Raw genomic sequence first — 20,215 nt, 5'->3', positions numbered from 1 at the left:
AACAATAGATTATTTCTCTTTTCTACATACATCCTTAGTGGAAGGCCCTAACCCATAAATTCCCTAATGCTGTACCACCTTCCAACATCTACTGCTCCCTCACAATACTACTCAGCATTATGCCCCAACTGAAATCAGTTTCCACTGCAAATAACACATCACTGCGACAACAATACTAGCCCTGGAGATGGTTTAAGAACCATAACCATCTGCAACTATTCCTATAGACATAACTCTGCGAATAAAACCCTGTGCACTGCAACATCCTGTGATGAAGACACAACTGTCACTGCTCCTGCTACTCCATATCCTTCATCTCCTGAACAGAAGCATTTTTTTCATGGAATAACAATCATCTGGTTGAATAGGTCCAGTTTGGAGTGCAAAAGTTCAAATAAAAACCAAACTGTTTCTCCACTCCAAATGAGATGGAAAGCCAATTTCATAGACTTCTCACAAGATTAAAACATTACTTCAAAATTGCAAAGGAACAATTCAGCAATCTAAAGACTAAGGTTAAGGTGTACATCTAAAGATACTTCTTGTGGCTGTACACTGAGAGTCTCAGATAAAAGTGACCTTCCCAGGTTCATGGAAATTCTTGGGATAGCACAAAAGGTGATTATTGGACACGGTCTACTGGTTTTTGTGCCCAGCATTCACCTGCACAACACAGTACACAAGAACTGTAGTTTCAGCCACTTCATGCAAAATTACAGGTAATTTTATACTCTTTGAAATTCAGATAGTGTCACGATTTCTATATTCAAAAATCATAGAATCCCTAGTTAGTAATTCAACCCAGAGCCTGCACAGACAACAATCCCACCCAGGCCCTATCCCCGTAACCCCATATATTTACCCTGTTAATCTCCCTGACACTAAGGGGCAATTGAGCATGGCAAATCCACCTAACCTGCACATATTTGGACTGTGGGAGGAAACCAGAGGAAACCCACGCAGACATGGGGAGAACATTTTGTAATTATCACTCTGTGGGTGAGCTCATTTGGTTGTGGTTGACAAAATGAAAAGCAATCCCTCCCTGCCAAGGTAATTAGTCAAAGAAACACTGATGCATCAGAATCTGAATATAAACAACAGCCCAGCCCAGTTCCAAATGTAGTTTAAACAGTTAATGTAAATATAGTCTACAACATCGGTGATATAGGATCACATGGCAACGGGTTATGCTGAGAGGTTGGGTGGGATCTTGAACCCACACTCTGTGCATGAAATCACTGGAGAGGGCTCAAAATCCGGCAAAAAATTGGAAATCCCAAATCTCGCCAATGAGATCGCAATTTCCAAATATCGCCACCCTTCATTAGCCCATGATGTAATCAGGTTCATGGGTGAGAAACTGATTTTAATGCATTTGAATAAATTTACATCTATGTATCCACCCCCCTCACCAAATTATCCCCTCTCACTAAATGGTCATACCTTGCTGACGTGACGTTCTGCATCAGGGGGCAGTGTCAGGGTTCGTGGGGAGGGAGGGGGGAAATTTATTTCCGGGGGGGGGGGGGGGGGGATGGAAGAGCAGACACTGGGGGACGATGTGAATGTCGGCAGTGATGGGGAGGGTGCCAGTGATGGTGGGGGGAGGGGACGCGAATATTGGCCATGATCACATGATCATGGCAGAGGAGGAAGGGAAGGGGATGGTTGACACTGGTGATGATCGTGGCGGGGAGTGAGCTCTGTGATCTGATTGGGGCGCCCTTTAAAAACGGTGCCCTCCTTTCTGTGGAGCCTGTTCCCAGGTCTAAGAGCCCCTGCCTCACCAGAGTGACGTGTGGACCACAGCCACTCTTTTTTTTCAGACTAAGAGTCTCAAAATCTGGAGAGGAAACTGGTCAGTGGAGCTGGGGAGCTTCACGCCAGAACTGACACTTGGCCAATTTCTGGTAAGATTGCCCCCATGGATTTATGCGAAGCTTTATGCTAAATTTTATCCTGTATCTAGTTAGAAGAATGTTTATCAAAAGGTTAAAAAACAGCCTTGCACTCCAGCCATCTCTAACAATCCTAACAATGGACAACCTCATTCAAGACCCACAATGATGGCAACAGCCCAAAAAGGTTTCATAAGATTGGACAATCTTGGCAAAGAATCACACAAGACAAGCTTACGAAAGAGTTGGCGGTTATTCTTGCAGCTGTATTGTTGAAATGCCTGTAATGTGATTTACACAGTTACTTTGCATGCAGTGAAAATGATCTGCTGCAAAAATCATTACAGAGCCTTCTTTGACACTCAATGTTGAATAACCAAAATTTCATAATCACGCCCCACCCTTAATATCAAAGTTGCATAAAAGGAGAGCTGTTTTTCATTTGCTCAGCAGTAATTGACTGATAGCAGAGGGGCTGAGAGGAAAACTTCAGCAGCAACAATGTGAGTTCGCCTTCTCTCAATTTTTACATCGTAACAATCAGGATAATTTTAAAAATGAGTAACACATTGTAGTACTTTGAAATGTTTCCAAGCAGTGAGATAAGGACCTAAGTAAGTGCAAATCTTACTTTTCTTTTATATAGAAATGAATAATCTGCTTTAAAGTAACTGTGGTTCAATTACCACAAATTCTACACAAGCTGTGAAAATGCACTGTTGACATTGATTCGCCATAGCCCCATCTCCCTCCCTACCATCATTTATACTTACCTTTCACATCATCCCACCCATTCTTATGACTACAACCTCGCAGTCATCCTTTTGGCACTCCTTAATCTCTGGATTGTACTAAACCTTCCTCTCCGTTCATTATTGCTTTTAAAAAGTCAAAATCTCTTTCTGAGTGAATAGTGTATGCAGCAGCTTACCTGGCATGTCCCACTGAGCCAGACTGTCTTTGTCACCTGTCATCTGCCCCATCATTTGTGCGCTGCATGGGACAGCAGCACCACCTAAGATTAAGAGAACTGAAAGCTAAATATTGTATTAACTTTATAGTCTGTTTCACTTTATAAGTTAAAAGCAACATCTACAAAAGGCTAGATTTAATACAGTCTTGCAAAGGAAATATTAAGTGTGACACAAAATGATAACAAAGGCAAAACTAATAGCTTCTGTATTTACCTGAGTGTTTACCCTCGTCCTAAACATAAGGGATGCCCACTCTCTTCAGGAACTTCCTCCTGTCCTTCCAAGACTCGGGCCTCCTTCTCTGGCTCAGACATGGTCAGTATTTTAATGATAGAGGGTAGCATTCTGGATTTCTGAAAAACGGAGTACATTTATTATAAAAGTGTGAAAGCCCCTTTACACCTGCAAAGGGATGGCGGGGGAGGGAGGTAGACACCAGGGGTTGAAATGGAGATAGTGCCTTGGGTAAAGCCTTCTCCCACATCCCCCATGCCAGGCAGGCAATGGACTTTCCACCTGCATGGGATGGGAAGCATCATTAATGTATCTAGGCATTTGTCAGCCCCTCTCATTGATCTACAAACCTTAGGGCTGGGATCAGCACTGGAGCATAACCATTGGGTTCACACTGAACAGACGTCAAATCGTGCTTTACATTCTCTCATCAAAACACTGTTTCAGTGGCTACGAAAAGGTCATATGAATGATTGTTCAAAAAACAGCAAAACATAGAACAAAAAGTTTCTCAAAGACCTGCACTTTTAAAAAATAACTTATTTAGCAGTTACTGTGCATAAATGTAAATGAGAAGTATGCTATATGACAAAGTGTGATATAAATATGACAAAGTGTGATAGAAATCAATGTGGAATTACAACTCCAAAAAGGAAAGCAGTGATTGCAGAGAGATAAGTAGATAAAACTTTTATTTATTCTGCTGAGGCCACAGAAAAGCTAAATAAAACAGAAAAGGCTGCCAAAAATCAGGCTATCCTCATGAGGATTAGATAAATGCCTGGAACAAATTACTGATCCATCACAGCTGTGTTTCAGGTTACTGTATCAATTTGTTGACCACACACTGGTGCTTCTGGCAAAAGATAGATTTAGATATCCCAAAAAAAGATTGAAATAATTGAATAATCTAGTAATTTTTCAGGACAGAAATAATAAATAAGGGTGTAACATGAAAACAGAATCACAACAAAATAAAACCACGCATAATAAATGCACTGTCTCTGTTGAATTTCACAATGTCAAGTGGGTCAACAGGAGAGCTATAATTTGCCTTCGTGTGATTAGGCAGGGAGGAGAGAGTCAGTGAGGGTTCCTGATTGCAAACCAGGTGACTCTGTCAAGGGGATCAAATTCAGCCATGATGATCCTCATGCTGAATATTTAACACCACCAATTCTCTTGGCTCACACACAAAAAATGGCCACTTGTGTGTGACTATTGGGCTGTTTGTGCCGATGGAAACAAACACCCAGCAGCAGGTCACAGCCCTTGAGGAGAACGATGGTGTGAAAATTGACATTACTCTCCAAAGCAGGTACAATAATCCAGATGTTGCATTATAATGATGGCAAATTGTCACTGTATGCCATTGAATATCCTGTGAAATTGAATAATAACTTCTGGCACCCACATATGTGCAACTAAATGCAGAACTTAGTGATTCATTCCTCCTGCATAGAGAATGCTGCTGAAGTCCCCGCAGCCAGCAATCTCCAGATCTGACTGAACTGATGGGAACGTCCCCTTTACTCTTTAATATTGCTTTTAAGACCCCTGAAAAGGTTACACCTTGTTGATTAGGTACAATTAAGTTTTTAAAAGCATTTTTAAAAATCCATTTGTGGAACATGGGCGTCGCTGGCTGGCGAGCATTTATGCCCATCCCTAGTTGCCCTCAAGAAGGTGGTGGTGAGCTGCCTTCTTGAATCACTGCAGTCCATGTGCTGTGGGTTGACCCACAATGCCGTTAGGGAGGGAATTCCAGGATTTTGACCCAGTGACTGTTAAGGAATGGCCGATATATTTCCAAGTCAGGACAGTGAGTGGCTTGGAGGGGAACTTGCAGGTGGTGGTGTTCCCATGTATCTGCTTGCCTTGTCCTTCTAGATGGAAGTGGTCATGGGTTTGGAAGGTGCTGTCTAAGGATCTTTGGTGAATTACTGCAGTGCATCTTGTAGATAGTACACACTGCTGCTACTGAGCGTCACTGGTGGAGGGATTGAATGTTTGTAGATGTGCTACTGCTGAAGAACCTCTCTGGCCTTGGAAAATAAAACTCATATTTGCAGAATGTCAATTTTTCCCACGATAATAAAAAAATTCTTACATTATTAGCATTACAAATTTTAGAAGCTTGTTTATTGTCAGTATTTCATGTGCGTCTCAGTATTTATTTTGCTCTCTGTAACATGTATAAAAAGTAAAGGATAATCAGTACATTTTACTTCCTGGTTCACTGAAAATTCTTCTACGTATTTGGCTGGTTACCCTGCTTGATGACACCCCTGTTGCTGGACACCTGAAGATCCCATTGACTGTGTTCCAAATTCACATTTGAAAAGGTGAAATTCGCACTCTGGAGATTGATAGATTTGCTGGGAAGCTTTCTTCAAGGTCAACAGCAAGCACCATTGCTTCACCACTGACTGGAAAATCTAATACAATGATAATAAAATTAAACTAACTTTGTGTTCCTGCTTGGATTGACTGACTTCCTCCACTGCCACCTTGTGACAACCAATTATATTTCCACTTTTACTAAAAATGATTTAAATCTCCTTGAGTTTTAAACCTATCCATAATATACATATGCCACGAAGGGAGTTGCTTTTAGTGTGAATGAGTAGGAACTTAAAAATTACTACTATATTATTTTTATCAAGAGTTTGTTTCATTTTGTTTGAATAATAAAATTAAAACATTTTCCTTGGTGGAAGCAGCTCACCATTGGCTGCCAGTCAGATCTTCCAGTCCCACCGATGTCTACGGCATTTTGCATGGCTCGCCCATTAGGCTGCTGGGAAACCTGTTGCGGGAGGTGGTCTGAAGTGGAACCGGAAGATTCCGCTCATATTCTATACGTCACTGACTTGAAGAAGACAAGAATCCATGAGAGATTCTGATGGGATAGAGTTGATGGGTAGAATGGGTATTTAGTCTCCTCCATCTATTACACTTTTTCTCCCAAACATCAGCATTTTATATTTTTATTCAATTTCAACTTTACTTATTTTTGAACAAAAGGAAACAACTGCTGAAATAATTCCAAGGTTTATTTGGAAGTGCAAAACTGAAAATGTGAAAATCTATCTACATTGTTTTAATTGGTTCCAATTCTTTCTCCTCCCCCCTCAGGTACCGGGCTGAATTAATTATCTTGCTATTCCTTGGTCTGACAGAAGCTGGCATCGGGTAAGTAAATTGAGAGCGTCCCAAACAAGTATAATAGGGGAGTGAAATTTAGAAACAATTGGCTAAATCTTAGCAAAAAATGGTGAGAGTGCTTGTTTCCAGCAAGAAAAGAAATACGCTGGTTTTCTCTCGAGATTTTACCACACTCTGCCAAAAAAACCAAGGGGGGCATGTTTCATGTCATCATTTGGGGGAGGTGGGAGCCGCAACAGGCCGACAAAACTCAGCTGCACAGAGATTGGGACACCATCTTGAAAGGGCATCTTTAAAGCCCCGATCATAACCTGAGTAAACCTCCCCGAGCCCACCACTCTCAGGGGCTCTCCTCCCCACTCCCAATCGGAGACAACACTTCTTTACCCAAATCCCAATCATCGGCCCCTTCCCTTCCCCCACCCCCGATCTTCAGCCCCTTCAGATGTTTACACCTGTATTTCTCTTTGTGCTAAATTACTGATAAACAGTGAATCTCTTTATCATCTGACCACTGCTGAAAAGTGCATCATGGGGTTGCTTGAGGTCAGGATGAGGTTCAGGTGCGATGCCCCTAGTGTCAAATGCCTTGCCGACAATCACTACCTAGACTCACACTTGAAAAATGGTGATTTGGCAAGGAACCAGGGAATGCTCATTACCTGAGAGTTGCACCTCAAGATCAGTCAGCGGGTGGGATTTTACAGCCCGCTCACTACAGGAATTGAACTAGCCAGATGGACAATTTGACAGACCAGCAACAGATCTGTTGACTTTGGGCAGGAATTTCCAGTCTAGTGACAGGCGAGACTGTAAAATCCCACTCAGTGCCTTTGGGGAAGGAGAATAGGGCAGAAAATTAATAAGCAAAAGCACAATGCAGTCCTGATATAATATGGATTGCTCCACAAAGTGAGGGACTCTGTCTTATGGCTGGCAGAGACATGATGCTATGGGACCAGGCTACCTCTGCTCATGAATAATTGCAGAACGGCATTGGTGATAGCAATGAAATAACCTTCACCCTTTGAATCACAAAGCAGCCATTAATTGGCAAACACAGAAGAAGAATGAGTTTGTATTTTCTGCGGTGCAGAAGTGTTCACAAATCTCTAACACAAAAAGAAAAGTAATGGGTTTATACAAAAATAACAGCAATTTATAAACTTCAAAGATTACTTAAGTTCTGCTTGATGCTTGGAAAGAGCAGAACCAGGAGGTACTGTTTAAAAGTAAGGATCTTCCATTTAAAACAAGGATGAGGAGAATTTTTTTCCTCTCAGGGGGTTGTGAATGTGTAGAACTCTTTCCCTGAAGCGGGTAGAAACAGGATCATTTAATATTTTTAAATCAGAGGCAGATAGATTCTTGACCAATAGGAAGTCAAAAGATTTGGGGTAGGCAGGAAAATGACCATGATCTTGGCAACACAGGCTTGATGGGCCAAATGGCCTCCTCCTGTTCCTAATGTGTATGTCTGCATTGTTAGGAAGTTGGAATGAAATGAAGAGTAAAGACTTCGATAAAAAAAGAAACTGATAAGGTTTTAGCTTTACTGAGGACCTGTGAGCTGCAAATCAGCTTAGTAGCAGGGTGAAACAGATACTTTGTTAAACAAAGTGGAGACTGGCAGTCTAGGGACTGACGCCCAGTTGCAAAGCAAAGCTCTCTCAGAGAGAATCAAGTTGGTGGCACAGTGGTTAGCACTCCTGCCTCACAGGACCTGGGTTTGATTCCGGCCTTGGGTGACTGTGATGAGTCTGCACATTCTCCCCGTGTCTGAGTGGGTTTCCTCTGGGTGCTCCGGTTTCCTCCCATACTCCAAAAGATGTGCAGATGAGGTGGATTGGCCATGTTGAAGTGTCCAAAGATGTGTAGGTTAGGTGGATTAGCCACGGTGGATGTGTGGAGTTACGGGAATAGAGCGAGGGGAGATCCTCTTTTAGGGAGTTGGTGTAGACTCCATACGCCAAATGGCCTCCTTCTGCACTGTAGGGATTCTATGGTTGTATGCAGAAATGAAAGTAGCAGGAGTCTGTCTGTGCCAAACCCCAGAAGTTCTTCCCTAAACTAGAAGAAGGGGTCACAAAAGGAAGTTCTAGGTCTTGTGTAGTAATTATTTGCTGGATTTGGCTCATAGTGTTAAATCCTATGGGATGTTGTTTTGGGGAAGGTGTATTCTGAAAGTTTAGAATAGTAGATAAGATTTGGACTGAGGAAGTAATTTAAGCATACTGTCTGGATAACCATTCTGGTGGTTAATTGTAAATGTCATTTTCTACAGTTGCCTTTACTGCTGTGTATTTTTAAGTTTAATAAGCATTTTATTGAATAATTTACAATAAGACTGACCCCTTTCTTCATTGGGTTTCATCTCTTTTCTCACATATTTTCCAAAATCACAAAAATAGTTAAGAACTGGCATTCCAAGTTTCTGTTCTGGGATTTGGAATGCCCTCGCATTGAACATCACATTGAAAACTAGAGGGCATAGGTTTAAGGTGAGAGGGGAAAGATTTAAAAGGGACCTGAGGGGCAATTTCTTCATGCAGAGGGTGGTGCGTGTATGGAATGAGCTGCCAGAGTATGTGGTTGAGTATAGCAACGTTTAAAAAGCATTTGGATAAGTACATGGGTAGGAAAGGATTAGAGGGATATGGGCCAAATGTGGGCAATTGGGACTAGCTGGGAGGGCACCATGGTCGGCATGAGCCAGTTGGGCCGAAGGGCCTGTTTCCGTGCTGTATTGCTCTATGGCTCTATAATGTCCCTCACTAAAATTACCTGTTGAAACAAGAAAGACAAATATGCTCATTAATTTTCATCCTTTCCATTAGATGATGCAACACTAGTGTACCCAACCCAGTTGTTAGTCAATTACTAAAGGAAGAAAAAAAAGAAAAATATTGCAGCTAAACAGAGAAAATTCCCTCTACATTTCTACAATTTAAGCAGGGTCCAGAATGTAATGGCTACCCATTATGCATCACTAGATGTACTTAACTATCTCCTCTCACCCCTCCTCTCCATCCCACTCCTCACATTCCAAATGCCCTAATGTGTTTAGGATCAGAAAACAATACAGGACTGGAAATATTTCCATGCTTATATCATGGGTGCCCTTCTCCTGTTTGTTTTCTAAGTGCTCGTGCTAGCAGGAAAACTGGGGTTGGCAGCGCCTGTCAGGTGGGATTCAGCCACCTTAACAATGTAAATATATGCAAAACGCACTGCTCAGCCCAGCTTCACAGAGATATGGACACCATTTTTAAAGGATGCCCCAATCACAACACTCAGAGACAGCCCCCCCCCCCCCCCGACCCCTGAGTCATAGAGGTCAACAGCACAGAAAGGGCATTTGACCCATCACATCGCACAGGTTTAAGGTGCGGGGGGAAGGTTTAAAGGAGATGTTCGAGGCAGATTTTTTACACAGAGAGTAGTGGGTGCCTGGAACTCGTTGCCAGGGGAGATGGTGGAAGCGGATACAGCAGTGACTTTTAAAGGGCGTCTTGACAAATACATGGATAGGATGGGAATAGAAGGATATGGTCCCCAGAACGGTAGGAGGTTTCAGTTAAGTCGGGCAGCATGGTTGGTGCAGGCTTGGAGGGCCGAAGGGCCTGTTCCTGTGCTGTAATTTTCTTTGTTCTTTTATCTGTGCCCATCAAAGACAAATCATTCAACTATTTTAATTCCATTTTCCAGCACTTGGCCCACAGTTCTGTAAGCCTTGGGATTGTAACTGTAAACACTTCTTAAATGTTATGAAGGACTCTGGCTCCACCACTCTTTCAGGCAAAGTTCCAGACTTCCACCATCCTCTGGGTGAAAAGATTTTACCTCACGTCCCCTCTAAACCTCCTGCCCCTTACCTTAAATCTATGGCCCCTGGTCATTGGTTCCTCCACCAAGAGGAAACAATTCTTCCTGTCTATTCAATCTATCCCCCTCATAATTTTATACATCTCAATCATGTTCCCCCTCAGTCTTCTCTGCTCCAAGGAAAAGAAACAAAGTCTATCCAATCTCTCTTTACAACTAAAACTCTACAGCCCAGGCAACATCCTGGTAAATCCCCTGTGCACCTTTTCCAGTGCTATTACCTCGCTCCTGCAGTGTAGATTCCAGAACTGCACAATACTCTCACTGTGGCCTAACCAACATTTTATAAAGTTCCAGCATAACTTCCCTGTTCTTAAACTCTATAAGAGTTTTAACAACACCAGGTTAAAGTCCAACAGGTTTATTTGGTAGCAAATGCCATTAGCTTTCGGAGCCCTGCTCCTTCGTCAGATGGAGTGGATATCTGCTCACAAACAAGGCACACAGAGACTGTGCGCCTTATTTGGGAGCAGATATCCACTCCATCTGACGAAGGAGCAGGGCTCCGAAAGCTATTGGCATTTGCTACCAAATTAACCTGTTGGACTTTAACCTGGTGTTGTTAAAATTCTTACTGTGTTTACCCCAGTCCAACGCCGGCATCTCCACATCTTAAACTCTATGCCATGTCTAATAAAAGCAAGTATACAATATGCCTTTTTAACCATTTTATCCACCTGTCCTACTACCTTAAGAGATCCATGTACATGCACACCAAGGTCCATCTGATCCTCAGTGCTTCCCAGAGTCCTGCTATTCATCACCAGATGCTCATTCAGGGGGAAAAAAGAATCACCCAAGTGAAACTGATATTTCCTGCCAGTCAGAAGATTTCAAATGGGAGTGCTCACACCAGGGGCTTCTGAGAGGGAGCAAAGGCAATTCCTCTGTAGAATGAGGTGCAGCTGTGTTTTGGAGGCTTCCAGGGGGCATTGATATTAAAGTGACCAGGCCACTTCAAAGGTTTCACAGTACACAGACAAGAATGAAGATTTTGAATAGAAAACTGCCCGAGATCACGATGCCAAGATTGATCCACACTTTTCCCAGGACAAGAAGGGGCAGTCGAGCCATGAAAACCTCATCCGGGGAGAGCCCCGACGTCAACCTCTTCCCCCTTAGCCCGAGCGGCAGAGGAGCACATGAGCACAGCATTTACCTCTTTGCCCCCCTCCCCCTCAGAGACCAAGGAGCTGTATCAAATTGCAACCACTGGACTTCCCACTGGATGGGGAGAGGGAGCTGTGTGCATCGCGGGAGAGCGCTGAATTGGGCTTCCAGCCAGATAATGACACCAAAGTGAGCAATTCTGATTATTCATGAGGTTCTTTTCTGCTTTGGTCGGGAACCTGATCAGGGCTGACGCAGCAGACATGAAACTCGCAACAGGTTTGACACTCAGTGAGAATCCATCGCAATTCCTGCTAGCGTCCGGGAGAATCGCCCTGCCCATATCTCTGTGAGAAGTCTCACAACACCAGGTTAAAGTCCAACAGGTTTATTTGGTAGCAAAAGCCACTAGCTTTCGGAGCGCTCGCTGCTCCTTCGTCAGGTGAGTGGGAGTTCTGTTCACAAACAGGGCATATAAAGACACAAACTCAATTTACAAAATAATGGTTGCAATGCGAGTCTTTATAGGTAATCAAGTTTCATGTCACACTATCTGTAACCCTCACGACTTGCCTGGGCTTGCAAAATTTCACTAACTGTCCTGTCTGGAGACAATACACATCTCTTTAACCTGTGCTTAACGCTCCCTCCACTCACATTGTCTGTATCTTTAAGACTTGATTACCTGTAAAGACTCGCATTCCAACCATTATTTTGTAAATTGAGTTTGTGAACAGAACTCCCACTCACCTGACGGAGGAGCAGCGAGCGCTCCGAAAGCGAGTGGCTTGTGCTACCAAATAAACCTGTTGGACTTCAACCTGGTGTTGTGAGACTTCTTACTGTGTTTACCGCAGTCCAACGCTGGCATCTCCACATCATATGTCTGTGGTCAGACATCATGGGGGGAATTCTTCAGCCGTTCACACCGGCTGGATTCTCTGGTCCCACTGGCAGCACACCCCCTTCCACGGGATTCGCTGTGGTGTGATGTCACCCCACGCTGCTGAGAATGCCCTCCCCCTCCCCACCTTTATATATCATTCAGCATCTTTAATAGCATATCTGTTAAAAATTAAACCGTGACTGAACACAACATACAATGTAGATACAAAAACTGTGGGAAAGAATGTTTTGGGTAATATTTGCTTCTAATTATTCTTTTCTTGTTTTTTATTTTTTTTGAACAGTTATTCTAAACCAGCTCAATGCAAAGAAGTAAATGAATGTTTCAGTTACGATCTTCTTTGTGAAACTCCAGATTATGAGGTGAGAAGCAAAATTCAGAACTCACTCTCAATTCTAAAATGAACAGATAAGTGATGAAGAGTTTATGTACCCAATATGGGGTGGGCATTTGTGATTGTTGCTTATTCTGGACAAATAGAATTTGAAAGAGAGTTGCGGCACAGTAGCACAGTGGTTAGCACTGCTGCTTCGCAGCTCCAGGGTCCCAGGTTCAATTCCCGGCTCGGGTCACTGTCTGTGTGGAGTTTGCACATTCTCCTCGTGTCTGCGTGGGTTTCCTCCGGGTGCTCCGGTTTCCTCCCACAGTCCAAAGATGTGCGGGTTAGGTTGATTGGCCAGGTTAAAAATTGCCCCTTAGAGTCCTGAGATGCATAGGTTAGAGGGATTAGCAGGTAAATATGTGGGGGTAGGGTCTGGGTGGGATTGTGGTCGGTGCAGACTCGATGGGCCGAATGGCCTCCTTCTGCACTGTAGGGTTTCTATGATTTTCTATGCTGGATTTGATTAGTAGTTCTTTCAGTAGGTTTTCAAAACAATAACTAATAAACAATTGCTGAAGAATTTATTTAATCTCCCTTAATAACTGATGACACCTAGAAGGGTGGTGTTAAAATAGCAATTGGTTGCTTGGGTGATGACACTGTCCTTTCACAATTGTATGGGATCTGAATTTGATCCAGATGAGACCGACAAACAAAGGTTTACTTACTTTGCCAGATGTAAGCAACCTACATGGAATGATATTGAGCAATCTCAGCCTAGTTTCTGGTGGGTGTGGATCCAGACAACAAAAATAGTTGAAACTGACACCCACTCTAAAATAACCAGAAAAATACTTGATGTAGAAAACAAAATCACAATGATATAGTGGGAGAACTTTGAATTAAAACACATTTTACTCAGGCTCTGTTGCTGGACATTCAGCTAGCTAAATGGGCTGCTTCGTGTTAACCATGGCTTTTCTTTGCTGCTTTCACATACAGGTTCGCCATTATAATGCTTCAAAATGGGTTGCAACAAACGTTACTTGCCTCGTAATGGAATTTGCTGGCTATCAAGGATTCACAAGGATCTTTCAGTACATTCGGGGCAAGAATGTAGAAGGTACAAATAAGAGAACAAAAAATTAAGTATAACAGTGACAATCAAATCAACTAAAATAATTACTTCCCAATAAGGCTTTATTTTAAAGTTTTTTTAAAAATGTTGTCTCACAAAATAAATTGCTTAACCTTTGAAAAAACATTTCACTGTTTGTCTGTGTAGTCAAGTGTGTTGTTTTTGGGGAGAGGCTGGTGGAGAGCTGGCACTTCCCCACAGGGAGAAAGAATTCAAGGGCACTCACCCACTGTCATTCTCATACATTTCCTAGTTACTTGCTCCATAGCAGACCAGGTTGTCCACCTAATCTTCTTCTCAACCAGGAACCATCTGTGACACAACAGTTCCCAATAATGTTGAAGGGAGAACACCATCCTAAAAAATAATTAAACCAATTTCAAATAGTTTTTATGGTCAATGAAAAGCACAATTAGTAATAGGATTATGACAGGGTTCAGACAATGGCAAGAAGATAAGTTTTAAGGAGGATCTTAATGCAGCCAGGATAAGGTGAAGAGGCAGAAGGCTTTAGAGGAAGTCATTTCACAGAAGGGGGCCAAAGAGGCTCCTCTGACTGCTCCCAGCCACCACGTATCTAAATGAATGACATCACCAGCGAGGAAGATTCAAAATTGCGATCTCACCGGTGATAAATATGATTTCCGGATCTTGAGTCATCGCTGACATTCACATAGATGACGAGCATGGGTTCAAGATCGACCCCAGGGTATCAGAAGTCAAGAAAGGTCAGTAATGACGGGAAGCAGTTATTGGTGCAGGAAACAATACACACAGCCGGGTTTTGAACAATTCACTTTTTGAAATGAGGATAGTTAGTGGGGACAACATTACTGGCGTGGTGAGTTGGTCAACCTTTGTAGTGAGCTGTTATGATAGGACAAGGGGCAAAGAAATTCGGTTTGCGCCTGGTTTTTTCACCTCTCATGATGCTACCAGCCCTATTCTGCTGGCAAAATCGGCTTTGTGCCCAGAAACAGTGCAAAGCTGATTTCAATATTCAAAACCTAACTGAATGTAAGAGTCCTGGACACTATTGTCCAGGCTCACGTGTCCTCACCTGCTCATCAGTCAAGGTCCGCAGTGTCGAGGATCACATATCTCAGATCTTGCGCGGAGGGTATTCACAGACATCTTCAACCTCTCTTTATAACAATCTGAGGTCCCTATCTGCTTCAAGACGCCAACCATCATCCCAATATCTAAGAAAAACCAAGCAGCATGCCGATAGCTCTGACATCCATCATTATGAGTGCTTCTGCACTCTCTCCTTTCCTTCTCTATGAATGGTATGTTTTGTCTGTGTAGCGTGCAAGAAACAATACTTTTCATTGTATGTTAATACACGTGAGAGTAATAAATCAAATCAAAACAAATCATATGGTCCCCACCAACGGGAACCTGACATGATGGCCTCGCTGGCCATTGAAGCCCCCACCCCCCGCCCGGATAGTTGAGGGCAGGGCTGGGTAGTCCCAGCCTGGCACCCTGGCAGTGTCAAGGGGGGTGGGACCTGATGGTTTTGCCCATGTCAATATATTAACAGGGTATAAAGACTTCCAGATATACGTGCAGTCTCCCAACCTTTCACTGTAACTTCAGCAGTTACCCATTTTTCCAAATTCCTACCAATCTTCCACCGAAATTATAGTGGCAAATCAGGAAAGTACCCATTATGAACAAGTGCTAACGGCGTTATTTATACGCAGGCAAACATATCAACATGACAGCGCCTGTTCTGCTTCAGATACCTCAAACTGAAGGAATAATGGAATACAAGAACTATGTCATCCACTTTTTGCTACCAACTGATTATCAGCAGAACCCCCCAGCACCCATTGATACTAATGTGAGTAAATAGAAAGTTCAACATTTCTACAAGATGTACTTTGGTCCAGTTTTGTTTGCCTCTTTTCTTTAATTTGCTGCTCCTTTAATTTTCCTCCATTATATATCATTTACTGGTGAGGCAGTCAATCTGCTCACAGGGAGTTTAGTAAATATTCAGCAATGGTAGAGCCCTTAGAAATATTAGCACACAGAGAGATCTAGGTGTGCAGATCCACAGTTCCCTGAAGGTGGAAACTCAGGTGGACAAGATGGTCAAGAAGGCGTATGGCATGCTGGTTTTCATCGGTCGGGGTGTTGAGTATAGGAATTGGAAAATCACGTTGCAGCTGTGTAAGATCTTGGTTAGGCCACATTTGGAATATTGTGTACAATTCTGGTCGCCACACTACCAAAAGAATGATGATGCATTGGAAAGGGTGTTGAAGAGATTTACCAGGATGTTGCCTGGTTTGGAGGATATGGACTATGAAGAAAGATTGAACAAACTTGAATTGTTTTCATTGAAGTGTTGGGGGATGGCGGGGGACCTAATAGAGGTTTACAAGATTATGACAAGCTTGGATAGAGTGGATAGTCAGAGTCTTTTTCCCAGGGTCGAAGGGTCAATTACTCGGGGGCATTGGTTGAAAGTGAGGGGGGGAAAGTTTAAAAGAGACGTAAGAGGCAAGTTTTTCACACAGAGGGTGGTGAATGCCTGGAGCGCGCTGCCAGAGGAGGTGGTGGAAACAGATTCCATAACAACGTTCAAGAGGCTATCCACTCTATCCAAGCTTGTCATAATCTTGTAAACCTCTATTAGGTCCCCCGCCATCCCCCAACACTTCAATGAAAACAATTCAAGTTTGTTCAATCTTTCTTCATAGTCCATATCCTCCAAACCAGGCAACATCCTGGTAAATCTCTTCAACACCCTTTCCAATGCATCATCATTCTTTTGGTAGTGTGGCGACCAGAATTGTACACAATATGAGAGAGGATTCTGTGTCAGCACAGACTTGGTGAGCCGAAGGGCCTGTTCCTGTGCTGTACTGTTCTTTGAATGCCAATCTTCATATAGCCATGAAATGATACACAAGTCAACAGGGTGACTCACACTCCTATTTCTCTTGCTCCAGTGAGGAAAACATTTGGCCAATCTGAATAATCCCTGATGGCAGGTTGCCAATCAGGAGCTCTGCATGCAGGAGATCAAATGAAGCGGAGTTTTATTTCCAACACATTCAATAATGCCTCCTTAAAATGGTGTTAATGATAAATATGCTTTGAAGAAAGTGTATCAGTAGATTTGGTTCCTTTATCAGAATGATAACAATTATTTGTTTGCTTCCTATTTAATCTATGATTCAGCACAAGTGTTCGTAGAGGAAGCGAAATGGAGGTTGGTATTAACTATTTGCGGGGGATTGGGGGGGGGAAGAGATTGCAGCTCCACATCTGATTTGGGGGGGGATGAAGTGCAGGCTCCGAATCCTGAGCTGGTCTTTATTCGTGTTCTAATCGGGGCACCCTGATCTCAGTGCACCAGAGCTTTGCTAGTGTGTTGAGGCCATCCCCCCCACCCCATCCTCCCCCGCCCTGCCCCACAGTGTGAAACGTGTCCAGCTGTTCTTTTGTGGCAGACTGCAATAAGATCTGGAAAGAAAACTAGCCTGTGGAACATATTATTTTTCTCACCAGAACCAAGACTGCTAATTTGTGGTAAGATCTCACCCAATGACTTTAAACTACTTTATATTTAGCTGTCACAACCATCCAAGCAGAAATGCTGTTACCTCAAACGAGCACATTAAAGGTACATTTGCTCTCATTTTAATATGTAATTTTTATCTCTTAACTAAAAGTTAATGATTTAATTTACTCCCAAATCTAGCAACATGATGTGGCAATGTAAAGAAGTGACACCTGGCAGCACTTTAATTCTCTAATTTTTCTGCCAACTCTGAGAGTGTAGCATCATGCTGTCAATCAAATTAGACCAGGAGTTTACTACATGTTAAGTTCAAGACACACTTAAAACCCACCATTTTATGGCACAAGATTATTATTAAACAAGGAAGTTTTAATGTTGAGATTCCTCATCACATTAAATAATCAATTCCATGAGACAGTTAATGTTTCCATTTTTATCTACTGACATTATTTTTCTTTTATACGAAACAGATTTATTTCATTGACTTCCCAGATATGTACACTTACGTGAAATCCTTTGGTGGTTGGTTAATGACGTGGAATTTAAAAAATTACGCCTCAAAATTGAAGCAGCAACTGAATAATGCTGGTGAACACTATGACTCCAGTTATTACTATGGTGCTGCCTACAACAGGTAAGGAGTTAGTGCAAGTTTAGGAGACTGTTGATTAAGTATAATGGTTATCTAGCCGGGCAGGTAAACGCATCTGGAAACCTTTGCACAGTGTTTATCATTTAACTATGATGAAATGGGGAGACACGAAGTACACTTTCAATTCCAAGTGCTCAGTACTGTTGCAGCACAGTTGAAGATTTGAGAGCCTATACTCTCGGGTGCAAATAATGAGTGAGAAGGAAGGAGAGCAATGCAGTGGGGTTACAAGTTGCTGCTTGTACATGGGGGAAGAGGATCTGTGATTTTTCATGAGATTGGATCACTGGCTATTCCAGTGACACAAAAAGCCAAACAAAGATATTATATTTCCCATCTGCATATTCTTAATAATGGTGAGCTATGGAGACAGATTGTACTTTTCCTTGTTATTTTTGTTTCCCTCACATTATCTCAGAAGAGGTGAAAGCTAAAGAAAAAGACGAGGGACACTGTCCCATTCTGCAATGCATATTATGTACATTAATTTGCAATGTTCACTTCAATAAAAATTGCTCCTATTAAAGTCAAATTTTTTAAAATTTATTTTTCATGTAGTCCGATGACATTAGTTGGTCGGCATAATGAAGTGTGGTATATCGCGGAAGGAACTCCAGTATGTCCAACTCAAGTCCCATGATCAAGAGGGATTTGTTTCCTGCTCCATGGTATCAATCATAATATCTGTAGTCACAGCTTTTAGGTTTTAGCTTCGTAGAAAGAGATATGAGATGATTATTTGTCTGGGTCAAGGGATCATATCTAGCGGTATATTCTGCTTCAAAAACACAATGATCATTAATTCTAGTTTTAGGACTGGCTAGGGACCATGATATAGAGCTTTCTCTCAATAAACCAAGCTTCAGCATTAAGAAAAACAGAAAGTGCTGAAAATTCTCAGTTGGCATTATCTATGGAGAGACAAACAAAGTTACCGTTCCAATTCAATGACCTGTCAGCTTCAGCATAAATATTTTGTTCAGCCAACTACTACCGACTTCAGATAATTATTCATATTCAGCTGATAGCAATGGTAGCATATTGGTGATATTGTGTATTCAGAACCCACATGGCAGCTGGGGAATTTTAATTCAGTTAATTAAAAAAGATCTGGAATAAAAAAACTGGTATCAGTAATTGCCACCATGTAATCCTATTGGATTTGTTTTAATTAGATACATGAATAATCCACAAGCCTTGGTTAAAACTGATCTATAATCAGCTACTAGATGTCCAATGCATCCTCTCTAAAGTTTATTTACTAGTCACAAGTATGTTAACGTTAACACTGCAATGAAGTTCCTGTGAAAATCCCCTAGTCGCCACACTCTGGCGCTTGTTCGGGTACAGTGAGGGAGAATTTAGCATGGCCACTGCACCTAAACTTGTAATATTTGTTTTGTGTGAGGAATCTTTAGCCAGCACTTCATGACACAAGAAATTACAACTCCAAAACACAACTCAAATTACAGTTTGATTAACTTTTTTCATTTGAAGATACTTTGTTCCTGAGCCACAGACTGAGCTTCAAGGAGGATCATCTAACAGAGGAGCTAAATAAATTACACTTTAACTTGACAGGCTTTGACAGATAATTTCTTCTGCCTTTAGATGTCAGATCATGGACAGGTTCTACAAATGTCTTGAATGCAAACTATTGAAGATTCTATTCTGATGTCCTTTCATATGTATATTAGAAATGTTGGAAGCAAATTGCAGAGTTGTTAGATTGCCTGAATTACCTCTTTTTTAACCTTGGCCTGGGTAGCATATATAACTCCTCACTGGCAGATTAATTTCATTTTTTCCCATAACCCCATTACAAAGTTTAAAGGTAATTTTTTTTAACAGACTCTCAAAAGAAGCAAATTTGTTTTTAATTATATTTAATATCATTATTGAATCTGCTTTTCTTCTGATTCTAACATTGAATAGAATATAGGAATGTGAGAAATTGTAAAATGTTTCATTGTATTTCAATAAATTTGCCACAAATGTACATTGTCTGTGTGTTCTGAGAGTTTTATTGTATCACTTTTGTTAATATGAACTGGTACTAGAGCAGAAACACATCCCCATATCATAGAAACATTGAATGGTCACAGGACAGAAGGATGCCATTCGGCCGTCTGTGTCTGTTCATCTTTTCCCTGCAGCCGTGCACATTTTTTTTCTTTTCAGATAATGATTCAGTTCCCTTCTGAATGCCTCCTGCATTGAACCCTCCTCCACCATGTTCGCAGGCAATCCATTCTAAATCTGAACCACCCACTGCATTAAAAGGTTTTTCCTCACGTCATCACTTGGGGGGATTCACCGGCCCCATTCGCCACTGTTGGGAATCCAGATGTCCCGCTGAATCAGGTGTCAAGGCTAAAATGAG

At 42.0% G+C, this 20,215-nt stretch overlaps 1 protein-coding gene across 4 annotated transcripts; it reads left to right on the top strand.

Annotated features, from left to right (window-relative positions):
• Positions 1 to 2,169: 2,169 nt before the first annotated feature.
• LOC144507527 (heme-binding protein 2-like) lies at positions 2,170 to 19,829 on the top strand. 4 transcript variants are annotated; one of them, XM_078234657.1, is made up of 9 exons: positions 2,350 to 2,404; positions 6,248 to 6,304; positions 11,345 to 11,461; positions 12,463 to 12,541; positions 13,504 to 13,624; positions 15,349 to 15,488; positions 17,651 to 17,814; positions 18,391 to 18,500; positions 19,444 to 19,829. In XM_078234657.1, coding segments are annotated over exons 1-8 (762 nt in total). In that variant the 5' UTR covers positions 2,350 to 2,402; the 3' UTR covers positions 18,473 to 18,500; positions 19,444 to 19,829. The 4 variants fall into 4 exon arrangements, with proteins under 4 accessions (XP_078090784.1, XP_078090782.1, XP_078090783.1 ...); XM_078234656.1 differs by having other exon boundaries at positions 2,349 to 2,404; positions 18,391 to 19,829; XM_078234659.1 differs by lacking the exon at positions 11,345 to 11,461.
• The last annotated feature ends 386 nt before the right edge of the window (positions 19,830 to 20,215 follow it).

The sequence above is a fragment of the Mustelus asterias genome, chromosome 19, assembly GCF_964213995.1.
Source record: "Mustelus asterias chromosome 19, sMusAst1.hap1.1, whole genome shotgun sequence".
In the NCBI taxonomy this organism is placed as follows: Eukaryota; Metazoa; Chordata; class Chondrichthyes; order Carcharhiniformes; family Triakidae; genus Mustelus; species Mustelus asterias.
This window is presented reverse-complemented; position numbering and strand designations above follow the sequence as displayed.